Below are 20,243 nucleotides of genomic sequence, written 5' to 3'. Positions count from 1 at the left end.
TACCCCAGGTGGATTACAACTTTCTCATACTTCCAGCTATCAGGTCTCAATTCAGGAGCGAAAGGACCACAAATTTCAGCAACTTTCTCGTAACTGAATCCATGCCTGCACCTTGCAAATTTTCAAAAAGTGACGGTTGGTCTAATAAATTTAATAGATCTAACCTTGAACTTGATGACTCTTCTACCTAGCTCACACTCTAATGCATAACATGTGCTCCTTTAGAGACTTCTTAAAAGTATTCTACTTTATCTTCAATAATTCTTATTCATCAGTCCTTGTTTTACTCGGCCTGCGATCCAAATCCAAAACCCTCTTCTTACCCACAACTCATACCTTAGCTTAGGCTTAACATGGTCCATATCATTGCTTGATATATTAGCAAAATTAATTTCAATTGTGCACCGCGAATAAATTTCTGCCATGCATTAGAACAACGTTCTCAGATGGATTATCTATTTTCATCCACTATCTTTGAAATTGAAAAAAAAGAGGAATCTATTCAATTTGCCGCGGTTCACAAAGAGTATCCACTCTTTTTGGTAGGCAAATATTCAGGCATCATTTATGCCAAAAGAACATTGATGGTGACAAGGAAAATAAAGAAAAGCTAAAATGACTATCAAGGGGTGCTCGGTGAAATTGGTCTTTCATGCGCATACGATGTTGAAGTTAAGATAAGAATTACAAATACAAAATAAACCCTCAAGAGGAACTTGTACGAAAGTTCCACCTATTATTTTGGAATTCAAGTCGAACTACAGAGTCTTCTCAAAAAAGAAAAATAAATAAGAAAAAGAGAGAGAGAAGAAAGCAAAACTAAAAAGAATACAGAACAGCAATCCTGAGTCTCATAAGTTGACCATAGAAATCTTATGACAAAAAACAGAAGTAAAACGAAAAAACTAAAAGAGAATGTTTTCTCGAGGGCTGCTGCCACAACTGACTTCGAAATGTCGACTCTGTAGTCTGTATCGTTGGTCACTTGAATGCACGCGTGGCTAAAAACTCCGATACTTGAGAGGCACTCTCATATGCACCCTCTACACATCGGCCCAAGGCAACACCTGCCACATAGTTGCCTCCAAGAAAAAATCCCTCATAACCATCTTTGTGGAGGGCATTCTTTGCAGCTTCAAGATGGTCGAGATGACCGACCAAGAATTGAGGTATGGCCTGTGGCCAAACTCTCACACCAAGAACCTGGGGTTCCTCAGCACTTGGATTTATCAGAATTTTTCTAAGGTCACGGTCAACTGCTTCCACCAGTTCACTCTCAGTCTTCAAGCATGAAATATGAAAATTAGCAAGGATGTCAATTTGCCTTTTTTTTTTTTGTGTGTGTGTGATGTGTGTGTGTGATGCGTGTGTGTGCATGTGCGCACAAAATTAACGAATACAAACATGAGAACAAAGAGGACAAATCCTGAAAAAAGATGGAACAGCCAGTCATACTTCACCATTCAGATACAGGATCACTTGCTCTCATATAAAACGGTGATAATGTGAGAAATATTTTTTTGTTGAAAATATAGAAAATAAAGTTCCTTGGAGGCAGAAGTAACAAGCAATATCCAACAACATATAGATGTATGAAAATAGCGTATGAAGAGAACTAGAGGAATATAACCATATGAGGTGTATGTGGAAAGTTTTCAGTATGAGAAATTTGTGCACCTTGTGTAAGTATGCAAAAATAGCAGTAAGAAAATGTGCAGTCAGACATCTTAGACTAGATAGCCATGTCCGCTACAAATATTTCTATCCATGGAAAATCCATTCAAGGATTTTTGTGCTTAAGAACGTCATCAACCTAGTAACTTATATCTTCTATAAATTAGATTTTGCATCTGCAATGGATGATCAACGCAGTTAAGGACATCTTAATATAACTTGAAAATGACACAGCTAGATGGACGGATTACCTTGGAAATGATTCCATATTAGTAGCACCTCCAATGTAGTTCAGAAGCAATACTCTTCCAGGGGGAGCTCGATTGGGAAAGAGTGATGAACTATAGATTGTTCCTGTATGGCAACACGAGGATGTAATATCATATCTCAGAAGTCTCGAAGCAATGACAGTGCATTTAAGTACAAGGAAAAGGAAAAAAGAACAAGTGGTATCCTGTCCTAGTCTTGATTAAAGGAAAAATGTAGAAACATAACACAATGAGGTTGCCAGTTTAAACCTAAGCCTTCATGCAGATTGTGCAGCATGTATGCTTCAGATATATGAAATGATGAAAGCAAAGATAGACAAGAGAAGAAATAATTTTTTGCCACCTAATCCAAGTACAAATTCTAGTTGGACTATTTAAAGAACTTGATTAACTCTTGCACAGTAAGTCTGCAATTTTAAGCAGCTATTGTTCATACATCTGTAAGTCTCAAATCATTTTTCCTAAAAATATGGAATTCTCCATTCTAGAATTTGGGAAACTCATGCGCCCAACGATATATAGTTCTTGACCAACAGCATTTAGAATATTGAGTGATGCCTAGGAGGTCACAAGCATTATGAACATCGATAGAATCTCCACTAGCATAACATAAATCACGGTTTTAAGTTTCAGCAGAAAGTCCAAAAATCAGAGGTCGAACAATTTGGTCTTGCTTGGAAGCAAGCCAAAACTATACTCTTTTTTTTTTTTTTTTCCAAACATATTTTACTCAAAATTTTACCAATTAACGATACCAAGCATTTAGATGCTTTGTTGCAAGAGATTATGAGAAAGGTATTTATACAAGGTTTTTAAGATTTTTTTTGAGCATTTCTGAGAGACTTTTTTTAAAAGGAAATAGGTGGGTTTGTGGATTAGATTGGGCTCCTGAATACTGAATTTACAAAAATTTAAGCCCAAATTTGTGATATGAGCTCAATTATCCACTATAGGATTCCAAGTTTCAAAACCCAAAAGAGTTTTAACCTTGAACTATATTTCTCAAACCATCTCTACAAATTTAGCACATCAATGTTTTCATGTACAAATTCTGGGAATCGATCATCAAGTTTTTTTTTGAATTTTTACTTATTTTAATGAAAATATGAGTTTATTGAACATATTTCTTGCTTCTTGTAAACTTAAAATATCTCAAGTTGAGACCTCGTAGCCTTGTGCTATTTTATTGACATTTATTTCGTCATATGTATGATTATAAACAAACAATTGAATGATACACACCAAAAAATGACATGGTAAATGCATTCTGATATTTTTATTCTTTATTATTCATATTTGATTAATAATTTCAGCCTGAAACAATTAATACAATACATTTTAAAATTGGGAGACAAACATAATATACATTAACGTGATGTTTACAAATTTTCTGGTTTTATTTCATTAATTTTTGAATTTTTAAGAATTATTTTTAGCTTTCTTAACCAAAACTTCGGAACCTGAATTGGAACCATTGAAGCTGTTAAAATCAAAACTAAATCGACTTCCCAGAAACCAAAACCAATGTCAAGCAGTTAATCCTTGCCATAAATATCTGATATACTGCAATACTAGCAGGATACAAGGGGAAAATAAGACTGATATGAGTGCAAAATAGCCAAACTAAACAACGCAATGGCCACAGCTATAAGCAGTTTCTAGAGATAATAAAGTCCTGGTGATAAATTTCTGGAATGGAAGTAATTTTTTTTTAACAAGGATATAGTGCGTCTTAAAGACAAAACTTGAAAGATGAATTTCAGTTCTATATTATACTTGAAAAAGATAGAATTCCTAAGCAGATAGATCTAAAGATTGCAAATTCCAAGTAAATAAGCATAAACACATAGGATCTTTTTGGATGCCTGTCTTCCCTGTTTGTGCAATAATATTCTAATGCTTGGGAAGTTTGACTTGGGGTAGAAAGTGGTAGATGTTAGCAGAATGAAGGGCGCCAATCTTGTTATCTAAAGACTTATTTTTAGGTGCCAGAACCAAAGAAAATAGGGGAAGCGGACATTTTAAAAACTTTCAATGTAAGGAAGCACTTAAGGAGCAGATGTAGGTTCGAATTTCTAGGGAGTTCCCAAAACAGGTTCATTACATAGGTTGAAAGTTTTTTCTACTAATGATTTATCTGAGATTGAAATCCATCTGAAAGTTTTCCAAAAAAATTGAAAATATAAGGACCAGAAGACTAGTGATGTTCCCCAATTTAAAGTATAAAGAAAAGCATCATCTGCCAATTTAAAGTAAAAGGACCTAAAACTACCTAAGACCCATCCACCATAGCTATCAATTTATTTCCATAAAATAATTGCTTCAAAAGCTTGACATTGCTTCTATATGGAAGTCTCAATGATCTTGGTATAACAATATGGCAAACGTTCCTAAATGACTGAAATTTCCTTTTCTTGGGACTATATTACATGCTTTCCACAGTCATAAACAGAAAAACATTTAAACTTTATCACCTTCCAGTGGATCTGATTGCACATAAGTAAATAAAGCAGATACACTTTATGAATTCAAAAAGATTTAGAAAAAAAAAAAAAGAGAGAGAGAGAATGCCTAGATTGTAGTACAAATCATTATAGAGACAAATCTGCAGCAAAATTTTTGAACTTGAATATATGAACAGGAACGACTGATATAACTATGGCTAATTGGCTATAGCAGATAAAACGGACATATTTACTAGAAAATTTAAGAAGCATTAAGATATAAATGCATCACTGGTGGTACAAGTAACATAGAGGAATTGTACCTAATGTCTCCAATCCTTGACTGCGTGGATGTAACTGGCCAAACCCCTTAAGCTCACCATCTATCAAGCATTCTTTACGAATTGCTTCCTTTGAGTATGAAATAGAAACTGCTGCAACTGGAGGGTAATAAAACTTTGACAGAGAATCTGCAGCATCACTCTGGCAGGAATCACAAGAATAAAATTCAAAAGTTTTTTTGCTAACAGTGAGCTTTCAAGCAGTAATTGGTGAAAACTTAAGTCATAGCCCTCTGTTTGACTTCAGCTAGGATGCATCTGAACTTAAGTAAGTTATAGCCCTCTGTATGACTCCAGCTAGGATACATCTGAAGTGATTGCCGTAACTTATTCATGCATGATACAAGTTCTACAGTTTAGCAGCCAAAATCAATTATACTCGATTATAAAGTAACATGTTCAACTGGTAGCATAAGAGACACCGTATTGTATAAAGACAAGGAATTTCAGTCACATTTGGGAATGAATAAGTTACTGAGGTCAAGAACTCCCCTTCAGAGAATTGAAATGACTACTTAAAAAGGTCTCCCTCTATGTTAAGCTGCAGTACTTATCCTTTCTCTCTGCAGACCCCTTAAAAAAAATCACCAGATGCGACAAGAGACCTATTAAGTGAACATGCAGACAATGGTTTTCTACAGAGTGCAGTATGCAATTTTTCACTCAGCAGAACATCTAAAATGGAAGAAAAAAGCCACAATATATTATGGATGGTAGTTTCTAAATGTTCAGTTTAAGCATGCTTATATAAATATCATGGTTGTTGCTTCTAAATTACTACTGAACACCACATAGGCATTAGCAGTTACAAAAATAAGCAGCAAGAAGTCTAATAACAAAATCCTTTCATCTAGATGATGGTCACAGATGTCAACTATTCAGAGATCCTAACTGGCCAGAAATAAAAAAGTCAAAATAAGATTCTGCATGATCAAAAGAAAAAGATAAATATTGGACTTTAAAATATTAGTTGGCATTTATCTGCAAGGAAAGAAAAGATGAAATATTAAACTGAGGACACTGCCACAGGATTCAGAACAATAAGATATAAGCATCAGCTACATGTTATTGCTTCTTATATATCATGAACCTGCAACATGGCTATTGCAAGTTGTGTAATAAATGACAAGCAGATACCATGCTTCAGAGTTTCCAAAAATGATGCAAGTGTTATCAAGGTAACTAATGACTACTCGAAGTATAAATGTGTTTATTCAGGAAACTATTTTCTTAATGAGAAAAGTGGCGGGACAATTTTACAACCACATTGATTCTGAAACATAATTCAACATGGAATACATACAGAAATAGGCCGTAACAAACTGCTAGCAATATAAGATGGAATCGTCAGGACAACACTTCTGGTCTGCACTGCAATCAATCCATCTGGTGTTTCATATGTTAACATATACCCCTGGCCGTCCAATTTCTCAATGCTTGTAAGTTTCCATGATAGTTTGACTTTGCTACCCAACCTGGAAATAGAAGGAAAGTTAAGAGATTTTGTGTGTGAGGTCATCAACATAAATTTCTGTAGTTAAGTTAGATGCCGCAAGACCTTGAACCCAAGATAGTTCTTGACCCATTAGTCTGCGGACCAAGAATACACTTTTTGTGAAGACTAAACTTAAAAAGCATCACTATTTTTAATTAAATAGGTGTATGGACAAGTTTAAATTCTGTTAGGCATTGGTAACATTAATATTACAATTAACATGAGTGCAGAAAGATATGGATAGCACAACAGACATACCTAGAAAAGATGGCATTAGGTAGCATGGCAAGCCCTTTACTAAAAGATGCAACAGTCTGCCCTTTTGGTTTCGGCAGGCGTCTACATATTAGCCAGCAGATGACTAGAACATTGAGTAACTCATCAAATTAAGATATAAAAAATATTCAACTTTGGTAATTCAATATCTTACGGATCTCTAGGTGGTTTGGGACTTTTGTTCTTCTCCTGAATTGCCTTTATAGTTCCACCAATAATACTACCACCATTCTGCTCTAGCCTCCAAACCTTTCCAAAAGCTGCTTTCATACTAAGCTTTGCAGGATCACCAGCATATACACCTGCATGCGAAGTTATTCTGCACCAGAATGAAAAATGAAAGCATTCACCCAAGAATATAAAAGCTGTGTTGCATAATCTTAAGTAGTTGATAATACAAATGACTGGAGGAAATGGTATCACCAAAAAGGGAATTAGGCCGTTGGTACCTAGACATTTGTAAACTCAGACTATTTATAGAGACCCTTTTTTTATAAGTCTGGTGTTCAACAAAAACAGACATTGCAATCATCAACTTAGCGATGCCCCAGAATCACACCCCACCAATGTTAGTTCTGAGTGATCTTCCCTCCCTCTCTCTCTCTTTCTTTCACAGACACAAAAAATAAAATAAAAAAATAAAATAAAAAATAAAGGTCTTAAAGGAAAAATGCTAATAAATGCAATGGAAGCATGTACACACAGCTAAAGAACTGGAAGCTTCTGCACAACATTTAATATTGTGGTCAGATGCAGATAAAATTCTCAAGACCAGGTGAGCAATGAAAAGAAAAGAGCGATCATATATGAAAACGTGGAACAGATGTATAAAAGGAAATACATAATTCAAAACGGTCATTGGGAAGAAGATTTCTCAAAGCGGCAGATGTCAAATTTACAAGCATAAAGAATGACTAGGGAAATCCCACAATAGTAAATTAACTAATTTAACCATTTTCCTGAAATCTATATTGCCATACCACAGAAACAGTATTTTACACTTTCTAACACAAACATTCTGTACATGCATCTGATAAAATATATAAGCACATTTTGTGAACCTGAACAAAATGGCTCTATCAGGCGTTCAAAAACCTCATCTCCAAGATTACGGCGCACAAAGTCTTCAACCGATTCCTCATGACCCTGAAACCTTTGTAAAACACTGGAAATGAGGGGCAATCTAGCACAAATGAATAATCCAAAGCATGTATAAAAAGGAAAGGGAAGGACAAACTGGTGGAGGAGGCCGAATGCCGATAGCACCAAGTCCAGCCCTCAGTTTACCAGCAAAGCTCATCAAGTCAAAGAAAGGCAAGTCAGTTGGCTTAGAAGGTACTGGCCTCAAATTTCCATTCCACAAAACAAAACGTGGAGCATTTGGATCACCAAACACAAGATCATCCTTTAAACCACTATCCACCTGCAACAACAATGTGAGCAAGTTGCACCAATTAGCTTTATAAAACTTTACAGTGTGCAGAGAATGGATCTAGCAAATTATAATTAGCCTATGCAGGCATTATGAGGATGTCAGCAGCCACCTAAACAAAGCTTCAACTTTTCTAGATCCCCAACAAAAAGGATTCAGTAAAGGATTCAATCAAGTTCAGTGTCATGTAAAGATCACATAGAGCCAAAATTTGACAGTGCAGATGATAAGAGAAGACCAGCCCATTGATGATGGTCTTGCTGGCTGGAATCTTCCATCTTGGGTGCTACCCACATCTGAACCTCTCCATAATTTGACTTCCACACCAAATGTAATTCTTCTAGAGTTATGATTTCTCACTCCTGCACTTGAAGTGACACCTGCCCCTGGTTAAGTGATGAATATTCGTTTCTACAAGAAGTTCATTTTTCTATCAAAAGTGTGGTGTATGGGTTGACCTCATAGCAGAATGGCTCTTCTCCGGGCTTCCACTATCTCAGTACTGGCTTACTGTGCATCATCAACCCAACTCAGCACCATCCTTGCTCGCTAACTTGGCAAAGGTCCTTGAGCTCCATCTCAGGGCTTCTGGTGCTTCCTCATGATGGCTCTCTATGCTCTAGTTCAGTACTTCCCTCCACAATGTTGTGATCACCGTACTTGTCTCCGGTAAGGCTTAGACACCATTACCCTTTATCTGATCTTGATGCTATGCTCTCCCCCAAAAATTGTTTGCTTGATAGGTCTGATTCATCTCAGGAATTTGTGGCTTTCTCCCCTGATTTTGTTTTTGCCATTTGTGGGTTCGACCATGAAGTTTCGGATGACTGTGGGTTTAATGAACAAGTTTGGATGTCTATGGGTTTGATGATGGGATTTTGAATGTCTTATTGATGGTTTTTGGCCCATTGCCCATTGCAGTAGCACATTTTTGATATTTTTGTATACCTGATGATGATCAGCTCTTTATGCTTGGCATCAGGTTAGCAGCCATGATGATTCACTTATGTTGTAAATCCTTCTACTATATGCCCCAGAAAAGAAAGACTCTTGGCATACATTTTCCCGGAATTAGTTTATATTCAGTTGTATTTTAAGCATCAATAGATTTAGTGTACCATTTCTGTTTTTTATAGCAATCTGGTATAGTTTTCCTGCTGGTGTACCCAACGTATGCATGGCATAATTTGTTAGAAATACGCTTTCGGTTCATAACTGGCATAGATGCAACACCTGATAATTTATTTACATATAGCTATATTAAACTATCTCTAATTCCCATTCCTAATTTATATGACATTAAGCATATTCAAATGCAGGTAGTATTTATTATCAATTTACCATTATATGCATTACTAAAAGATTATTGTGCAAGGCTGCTGATCTGACAGGTGGGAACCAAATAATTCTATGTTTATACGTGTAGCAATTTTGTCATAGAAAAGGAAATGGACTCCCTCTATAGGCCAAGGGGATCGGACATGGGAGTTCATGCTTTTGGGGGGTGGATGGGGGGTGTGGGGTGCTGGTGGCTCTTCATATTTCTACAATGTACAGCCTCTATGCTTGGTCATTTGCCAACAGCTAGTAGAGGCTCAATTCTATATATAGAACATAAAAATCTACTTATTCCCTCAAATTATTCTGCAACGTCATGGCAGCACATCCCCCACCCCACCACAACAAAAAAAATAAAAATAAAAATAATCCACCAACCAAACACCATAAATTCTTTAACTCACGGAATAAATCCTATACCCTCTACATTACCCAGATTGTTATTTCTCATTCCCTCAAAAAGTTATTCTGCAACCAAAAACTACCTATGAGCCTAAAAGGTAATTATAGCAGCAACACCTGATTGTCTGAAATTACAAGAATTGTTATCCCTGAATAGACTTGGCATGATCATCTCAGGTATGAAAAAGATGAAATATAGATACCATGCTCAGCAAAATGCAGGAGACGAATGAGATTTGAAATTCTAATTTATCTCTAAATATGTTGAAGTATAGAGATGCGGGCATGAATAAGGGAAGAAGATAATATTGATATTCGAACTATTAAGAACAAATTATGAAAAAAAAAAAGTCAATCACTTGGTATGAAGACTAATTGTCCTGAGATCAGTAAAGTTCCTCTGAATTAGGGAACATGAAAGAATAGGCACAGAATTGACGGCCGCCTTCACATTGTTCTTCTAAGATAAACATGACATCAGAAATTGCATATTCACAATGGAGAACAAACAAGGATGGTATAATGCTAAAGTATGATGCTAGGGTATGCAAGCTCATGTGTCATATCGATTAGAACATTGCAACATCGATCAAGGATCATATCCGATGAACTCGTTAGACTCAAAAATAATGCTAAATTTGAACAGTGAATCTTAACCTAGAAATTTTAGTTAACTTTTCAAATTGCCCAAAGCAAAATGATTCATGCTACGTCAAAGGCCTCTAATACACATACATATATGTATGGTGACTAGTTTGGATAGTTGTATAGGATTGTTGCAATTTCGAGAGAGAGGCACTAATTATTTTCTCCAGCAATTAGCTCAAATATTTCTAGAAAAACCTTATAATTAGCTCAAATCATAAGACGATTCCTTTTTTTCTCGCAATTGCATCGTTCCTAACAACATCGGGGACTAGCGAATAAGAAAGAAAGAAAGAAAAGAAATTGGAGCTACGTACGGCCATGGAGAGGACGGGATCGGAGGGCTGGAAGCTGTTGGGGCCTTCCTCCCAGAGGTACCCGTCACGCTCGACGGTGGTGATATTGCCGCCCACCCGGTCTCGCGCCTCCGTCACCAGCACCTCCCCCCGCCCATGCCGCGTCGCCAGCGCCTGCGCCGTGCACAGCCCGCTGATCCCCCCGCCCACCACCACGCACTCCGCCGTCAGGCGGTCCCCCACCGCCGCCTCCGCTTCGCCGCCGGCCACGGCGCGGTCGCTGGCGACGGAGCACCGGATCCGACGGCGAGGGCATCGGCCGCCGATAGGCTTGGCCGAGAAGGGGAGTGCCGCGGCGGTGGAGAGGGTGGAAGCCGCCATTGCCATCGCGATTCGAGAAGCGACGCCAGGGGGAAGCGGCCTGTTATCTGATGCCTGGCCGCAGGATTTTCTCCTCTCGCAATCGCATGATCCGTTACTTGGGCCCGGGTAGTGCTTTGAAATTCGTGTTGGTGCAGGTAATTACATTCTTGCCAGGAAAAAAAAAAGGGTATATAAGTAACATAATTATCAAGCCTTTTGTACAGCAGCCAATATATAATGGGATTGCAATCCCATTCACGATTAACATGGAAACATATTATTCCTGTATTGCTATATTTGTGTATACAAATATTAATATTAAGAGTAAATAATGCATCTAATATAAAAGTTTTGTAAAGTAGCATTTTCACGTTCTGTTGTTTGTATTCTCCAAAAAAAAAAAAAAAAAAATCTTTTATTTCAATTTACTATTATTAAAAATAATAATAAAATTCAAATCCATAGATATTCGATTCGATTGGGCCAGATAATCAATATGTTTATGATTTTGAGCCAAATTTGGATACAATTCGAATACTTAAATTTGGATTTGGATCAAAACTGGGTAGTTATGCATTCGACCTTATATCCAATCCGAAATCGGTCTGAATTATTTTAATATTTTAAAAATATATATTATATTAAATATATTTTATTAAGACAGTTTAAATTTTATTTTGATTGAATATAGAACTAAGTATTGTTAAATTTTATTTGTTTAAGATGGGTATGATTTATAGAATGGTAGTATGGCTTTAGAGTTGACAGAAATGAAAAAAAAATATTTAATATGACTCAATTGGGTTCGGAATGAATAAATTCAAATTATCCGATATCCCATTAAGATGGGTTTGGACAAAAAAAAATTCAATCCCGATAGTATTTGAGCCAGATTTAAATAATTTATTAGATATATGAATTTAAATTTGGATAGTTAGAAATTCATCTTGGATTTGGCCCAATGCTATCCCTAATTATTATAATGGTTTAGATGGTGGAGGACCATATTATGTGATTAGGGTAATACTACAGGCAACTAATTATGTATATAAGAAAAATTCACTTGCCAGAGTTGTTAGCATCCTCAGGATTCATGCCACTCACGCGAGAGGTTTTGATTATGAAGTTGCCAAGCCAATATTTTGTTGGCTTGATGAATTTTTCTATATATAACAAATATTTTTTATCCGATTAGACACACTTAAGAAGAAAACAGAACAAGAAGATCTGTTGAAGAGACTCTTCCTTTGTTCGGAAGAATAGAAGATCCAGAAAAATAGATAAAGGAAGAATCGAGTGAATGGAAAAAAAAAAAAAAATTCACTTTTACTTAAAGAGACATACTATAAAGATAGCTAGTTACGAAGATTCTTATCTGATTCTATCAAATAATGAGAATGAGAAAAAAGAAGAAAAAATAAAAGGCTTATTTTATTTAAAAATCTCTTATGACTTTTCTTGAAGCAGTATTAAGGATTCATTTTCGGCCTCTTGTTTCATTTTCTTTTTCGAACGCTGATTATTACTTGCCAAGAAATAGTTGTGTAGGTTTCCGTAGACTATTGATCTTGTGTTAAGGGGTGAGATTTTATTGATCTTGCATGATTTATATTCACCCAAACACACAATGAATGGCTTAGATCCATTAGTAATTTATTGCATTCCTTCCACTAAAATTTAGAATTTAAACAAAAGTTGATAGAACGTTAGATTAGATTGGGGGACAATCCAACAGGCGTAGCCCATTCAAGATAATATTTGATCGCTTGAATTCAATCTGAACTCATTTATACCTTCTTGGGCTGAGCTTGGACTTGATGTCTGGTACCAAATGAACCGGACCACGTGAGGCCCAACCCGAGCTGTCTAATGAGCATATCCAAGAGCAATGTTGAAGGACATAATAATGAGATCGATACATATGTTATTGCATACCGACAAAATAAATATGTTATTGAGAAAATAGACCTCTTACACCCTCCTTTTGGAACAAAATTCATATGGGGCGGATTTCATAATATGTCACATTTTTTTTAATATTAATTTTAAAAATAAATCTAAAAATTAAAAAAAAATTACTAATGAAATTATTAGTCTCGTGATTAAAATACTCTCTTTCTTCTTCATTTTTTCAGCATACAGTAATATATACTATATGACCATATGATAGATATTAAATACATAACCAGATGATATATATTGTAAACTTTTTTGATACGCATTCAGCAACGATCCAAAATACACCTACAGCTAAATTGATATATAGTTTATCGAACTTAGTATTCACTAGTATATAATATATAACTAGTTAATATACACCTATCAAAATATTCATCCAACATCCCAATACACATCTCTAGATAAACTGATATATAGTTTGCAAAACATAACATTCATCAGTATACAACACATCAGCAAATAATACATATTAGATGACTTATTGATATATACCGTAAGCTTTTTTGATACACACTTAGCAACGACCCAATATACACATTGAGGCCATTCTCCTCTTCCAAATCTTTTTTTTTCTAAAATTTTGCATCTAAAAATTCACAAAAACTGTATATTAATTTACTTAGAGGTGTGTATTAGAACGTCGGATGAATATTATACTAGATATATATCGACTAGCCATATACTGTGTACTAATGGATATTAAGTTTGATAAATTATGTATCAATTTATCTATAAGTATGTATTGGATTGTTGCTAGGTATGTATCAAAAAAGCTTATAGTATATATCAATAAGCCGTTTAGTATGCATCATTTGTTCATATACTGTGCACTGATAAATGCTATGTTTTGAAAATTGTGTATCGTTTTACCTACAAATGTGTATTGAGACATTGGATGAATATTTTACTAGGTGTATATCAACTAGTCATATACTCTGTATTGGTGAAATTAAATTCAGTAAATTATGTATCAATTTAGTTGTAGGTGTGTATAGAATCGTTGTTTGGGTATATATCACAAAAGCGTATAGTATGTATCACTTGACTATATATTTAATGTGTATTATATAGTAATATAATATATATCGCTACATGCTGTGATAATATAATATGTATCGCTACATGCTGAAAATGTAAAAAAAAAAAGAATATCTTAATCATAGAACTAATAACTTCGTTAATAAAAAAATTTTTAACTTTTAAACTTATTTTTTAAAATTATTATTAAGAGAAACGTGATATACTATGAAGGCCACCCCATATGATATTTTATAGTGTCCACCCCATATGATTTTTATTCCTTCTTTTTTGTGGAGGAGACACAATGTTCAATTCTAAATATTTTCACTAATCTATACAAATATATTAATGAAAAATTTAGTGATCCCCAGTATCGCACATCCACAATGTCACGTGTTACAAATATAAGATGCCACATGTCGTACATTAAATGATCTACTGATTTTATTTTATGGCTGAACCCATTTAAGAAATAGGAAAAAGTTTCCATATATACAAATATAAAGTTTCCATATGCCATTACATAGATACAAAGATGTGCTAAAAGTTTCTGTTGGGTATAAAATAATCCTAGCCGAAGTTCGTAAGAGGTCGATCCTCGCAGGGCTCTTCTGACTTCCAACCTCGTGCGATGTCTTTCTAAACTTCCCCGACCTTCCGAGCTTCCACAGTACCGTCCGGACTCCTCCAGCAGTCGGCCTTCCATAGTGTCCTCCAGATTCCTCCAACGATCGACTTTACTCTGAGCTTCTTCCGGACTTCGTCAATGTCTGTGTTTCTCCAGCAACAGGACTTCTACAATAACCGGATTCCATCCAAGTTTCTACAGCGGTCGACCGCTTTCCGAATTTCATCCGAGCTCCTACAAGAATCGGATTCCGTCCGAACTTCTGCAGCGGTTGGATTTCGGACGAACTTCTACAACGGATGGGCTCCAGCAGCCGGATTTCTACTCCAAACTCCTATTGCAAGCAGACTTCATCTGAGCTTCTACAATGAGCGGTCTCCATCCGGCATTCCACGACAATCGATCTCCATCCGAACTTCTACAATGAGCGGTCTTCATCCAAGCTTCCATGACAATCGATCTCCATCCGAACTTCTACAATGAGCGGTCTTCATCCGAGCTTCCACGGCAACCGGTCTTCATCCGAACTTCTACAATAAGCGGCCTCCTTTCGGACTCCTACAAGAACCGGACTCCGTCCGAACTTCTACAATAGAATTGAATTCCAGACTCCTCCATCGATCGACCTTCCACAGTGTCCTCAAGACTCCTCCAGCGGACGAACTTCTATAATGCCTTTCGAACTCCACTATCGATCGACCTTCTGCTGGATTCCTCATGAAATCGGATCTTTTCAGTGGACAGTCTTCAGACGAGCTTCTACATCAGACAAATTGCAGACGGACTTCTCTAGCAATCGGACTCCTGCCGGACTTCTCCAACAGAAAGTTTCCGTCCGAGCTTCTACAGTAGATGACTTCCGCCTGCAGCATCAACACCTAAGGCACCCAATCACAGTTAACCCGTCAGTAACCTCGAAAATATCCGAGCTTCTCTTAAATTGCTGAGACAGAGAGATATTTCGCTCCATATCAGACGTCCCAATCGAGCTTCAGCCATCCGGCCCGAACTCTCTGGCAAGTCACAACAACGGACACTACCCCACTCTCTATAACAGCCTCCACGTGGCCCCACCACTTTCCGACAAGTCACGACAACGGACACTACCCCACTCTTTGTAACAGCCTCCACGTGACCCCACCACTCTCCGGCAAGTCGCGATAACGGATACTACCCCACTCTCTGTAACAGACTCCACGTGGCCCCACCACTCTCCAGCAAGTCGCGACAACGGACACCATTCCACTCTCCATAACAAACTTCACGTGGTCCTGAACGGCCCACTACCAGGCAGTTATGGACGTCGCTGTCAAGCGTTACGCTCTCCCGTCTATAAAAGAGACCCACCAGATACGTTCTCCTCTAAACTCAAAACTCTATCTCGAAACTCAGCTAAAATCTCATTCGAGTGCTCCATTTCTGTTGAAGCAGAGTACTGACTTGAGCGTCAGAGCACCTCCAACTCCGATTTAGACTTTTTTGCAGGTTCCGACGGCAGCCGCGATCCCCTCGACTCCAGCTTCTCCGGCATCGATGAAATTCTGCACCAATAATTTTTATTTAATATTAAAAAAAAAAATATATATATATATATATATATATATATATATATATATGCTATGAATCCACTTTGTGGCAGAGATATGGATATGCTATGAATCCACTTTGTGGCAGAGATATGGAAGACAAGAGCCAGACATTGAGTTGCAGGACAGGACTGTTTTCAATGGAGTGATTTTTAGATAATCCTCCTAATTGATGGTCAGGAGGAATAAAATTTTTGAACTATGGGATAATATGCTATTTGAGAGGTACTTAACGAATTTAGATAAGAAGTCAGACGTGCTGGTTACGCGTGAATTAGAGCGAGGCGCAAGAAAAGAAATGCACAGGAAAGCCGCGATCCACTGTAGTATACATGCATATAATATGATAAATGTACACTCAATTTAAAGAAGTGCACTTCCCTTTATTTTAGTCAAAGTAATAATTTGGTTTGGAAGATTCGAGACGAGCAACCCCATACTATTTGAGGTTTGGTTTAATATTAAAATAGATAATTAGACAACTAAAAAAATAATATTTATCATATGCGATGGCTCAACCGGACTGAAACGATATGAGACGTGGCACCAACTCCCAGGCCATGGTCGTCGTCGTTCCAAAACGCAGTCAGGCTTGCCTCCAAAAAAGCCCATTTACGGCTCGGTGCTGGGCCCAACTTGAATTGGCTCGACGTGGGCCAAGCTGCTTGGCTCGACGTGAAAGTCATGGTGGAAGAAGAAGATTAATGAATAATGATATCAATTATTTCATACTCTCATGTGCATTGCATGCCAACTTTCAAAAAAACTTTTTGAGGGGTCAAAGTTAGCAACCAAGTTTGACGTTCCAATTTATTATTTGGGCAAATTATCTTTCTCTGAGGAAAATAAGTTATGGCAGTCTTTGTTGTTCCCATCGAACAGTTCGAACAAGTCATATCATTCTTCCTTGAATAATCTTGGATGTGATTGAAATACATGAATGGATTCATGTGATGATCTTGTTCCATCATTAAAACAATGGATGGAGAATAACTAAACCTATTATTGGAAGCAAAGCTACCCGGATCCCTCAATCTAGAGTGATCTTGCCAAAAAAAGCAGAATAATCTTTTCTTTCTTTCTTTTGGGTAATGCGGAACAATCTTTTAGGCTTCTAAGAATCTGCCGGATAAAAATTACGCTGCATAAGCTTCTAAGAATCTTTGTTGAAGGGGTATAACTAAAATTCTTTTTTATAGGTTATTCTCTTATCTTTGAGCACTAAATCACATTCAAAACTTCCTTTTCAAGCCCTCGAAGCAATGGAGGATCTGCCGGTGATGCCAAAATGAGCATCGAAACAGGTCCCACACCAACTCCTGCAATAATGTATAAATCCAGAATCTGACAATGCCTGGACTGATAATAATTCCTTGTTCTCGTGCCTTAATTGAACAGTGCACTATGCGTAAAAATTTTTGATCTACGGTATTCTGAGACAAGCATAAGGTTTCAAACGACACTAATCAATATAGTTAACCATGGGAAAAGAGTGTTTAATTCCAATTTTCAGTTTGGTCATTCTTTTCTCAATTCTTAATCGCTGAACAACGAAGAATCATAATTTTTTTTATGAAAAGAGAAAATCAAAGAAAATCACACCAAATTTATCAAATAAATATTTTTTTATGTGTAATTTACTAAAATTCCAAGAGAGAAGAATGAAGATGAAGGAATCCAAACTTACAACAAATTAATAGGTGAAGGAAGGTGCATCAAATTGATCATAGGTGCAAGGGAGAACAATTTGAAAATTTAATGATAGCCACTATTCGTAGAGAAGCAAGGCTATCAGTTATGTTAACTTCAAAGTATCTTTTCTTCTTAGGTTGCGTTTGGTGCATCGCCAGATAATTTTGAAAGATAATTTAAATTGCCTTCAAGATAAATTACAATCATTAAATTATCAGTAATGTTGATTACTATGTTTGATACATGTAGGTAATATTGTAGTAAAATTACTGAAGATCTTGATTGACATGTTCGGTATGACAATCAAATTATCGATAATATGAAATTAAATTTCTAAAATACCCCCTTAATCTTATAATAATAATAATATAATATAATATATTATTACATATAATGATATTTATATAATTATTATAATATAATATATTTTAATATACTATATTATAATATTACATTATGATATTATTATATATATTATATCATTTTAATAATATAATATATTATACTATATATTATATATAATAATATTATATTATATATTATGTTATATTAATAAAAGATATTCTTATACTATATTATATATTAATATTAATATATTATAATATAATAGTATAACAATATAATTAATATATTGTTATATAGAATAATATTTATATAATATACATAACAATATATTAATATGATATATAATATTATATGATAATATAATAATAAATTATTATAATATAATATTATATACTATGTTATTATATATAATAATATTATGTTATATACTATATTATATTAATATAAGATATGAATATAATATTAATGATATTTTTATAATTAATATAATATAATATAATATATTTAATATAGTATAATATAATATTATAATATAATAAACAATTATAACATAATTTATTATATTGTTTTAAGATAATATACTAATATAATATATTATACTATATTATTATATATAATATTATATTATATATTATGTTATATTAATAAAAGATATTATTAAAATATATTATAATATTCATCTATTAATATATTACAATATATTTTAATATAATAATAAATAATAATATTATATAATATTAATGATATTTATATATTTAATTTAATATAATATTTTTAATATAGTATATTATAATATTATAATAAAGTATAAAATATTATTTTATTTTAATATAGTATACTAATATAATGTACTATACTATATTATTATATATTATGTTATATTAATAAAGATATTATTATAAATATTATAATATTAATATATTAATGTATTACAATATATGATAATATAATATAACAATATAATTAATATATTGTTATATAGAATAATATTTATATAATATATATTACAATATATTAATATAATATATAATAATATATGATAATATAATAATAAATTATTATAATATAGTATAATATACTATATTATATTAATATAAGATATTAATATAATATAATATATTATTATAATATATTATAATAATAATCAAATAATATATAGTAGTATAATATTGTAATAATATAATATAACATAATTTATTATTATATATAATAGGATTTATATAATATATATTATCATATTCTATATTATTGTAATATAATATGGTTACTATAAAATATAATAATAATAGGATAATAGTATATTATATTATAATATATTATATCATATTATTATATATAATAAGGGGAGGGTGAGAGTCGTCGAGGAAGGGGGTGGAGGGATGGATTTTGTGTGATTTTTTTTTTTGAGGGATAATTTTGTTTAAAATTTCTTTTGCAATATTACTAAATAAGTGGTAATCTGAATAGTCATCTCTCTCAAAGACAATCTAGATTGTCACCTAAAAAGCATATCAAATACAGTAATCTGATGGGCCCATTTTAAATTATCAGCAATTTGGATAGATTGCCGGCTGTCAGACGCAACCTTAGAATTTTTCTTTCATTAATTGCTATATTGATTTGGGTTAAGTGCTTCAAAGATATGGTGCTTGACGTTTATGTTTGGTTCCTTTGGCAACAGTTTAATCCATCATTGTTGTGCATCTGTTGTCATATTTCAATGTTGTCGGTCCCCATGTTCCAAGGGGACCACTTGTTGCAACGTTTCCAAATCTTGCAAAATCTTTGGTTGCACTCTGTCAGACAGCGATGGTTTCAATTTGATATTTATATTGACTTGGTAAAAAATACTTCAAAAGCACACTCTCTTAAATTAGCTTTCTGCGCTTGTTTCGCATCTTGGCTTCTAAGCAGATGAAGGATTAACACTCTTAGAAATAATGGATTGAAGTTTCAAAGATTAAATGCATAAAGTTCATCACTCTCCTTCACGGGGCAAAAAAAAAAAAAAAAAAAAAAACCTCAAAACCGATGCTGT

The 20,243-nt window shown here is 34.5% G+C and overlaps 1 protein-coding gene across 1 annotated transcript; it reads right to left on the bottom strand.

Annotated features, from left to right (window-relative positions):
• Window positions 1–632: 632 nt before the first annotated feature.
• LOC105035555 (protoporphyrinogen oxidase, chloroplastic) lies at window positions 633–11,046 on the bottom strand. Its single transcript, XM_010911151.4, is given in 10 exon segments — window positions 633–1,281; window positions 1,926–1,942; window positions 1,945–2,028; window positions 4,711–4,870; window positions 6,032–6,203; window positions 6,482–6,562; window positions 6,654–6,801; window positions 7,561–7,645; window positions 7,737–7,922; window positions 10,634–11,046. Coding segments are annotated over 10 exon segments (1,599 nt in total). The 5' UTR covers window positions 11,000–11,046; the 3' UTR covers window positions 633–981.
• Between the last annotated feature and the right edge of the window lie 9,197 nt (window positions 11,047–20,243).

Source organism: Elaeis guineensis, chromosome 1 (genome assembly GCF_000442705.2).
Source record: "Elaeis guineensis isolate ETL-2024a chromosome 1, EG11, whole genome shotgun sequence".
Lineage (NCBI taxonomy): Eukaryota > Viridiplantae > Streptophyta > Magnoliopsida > Arecales > Arecaceae > Elaeis > Elaeis guineensis.
The sequence above is the reverse complement of the archived record's forward strand: the minus strand, read 5'-3'. Positions and strand labels throughout refer to the sequence as shown.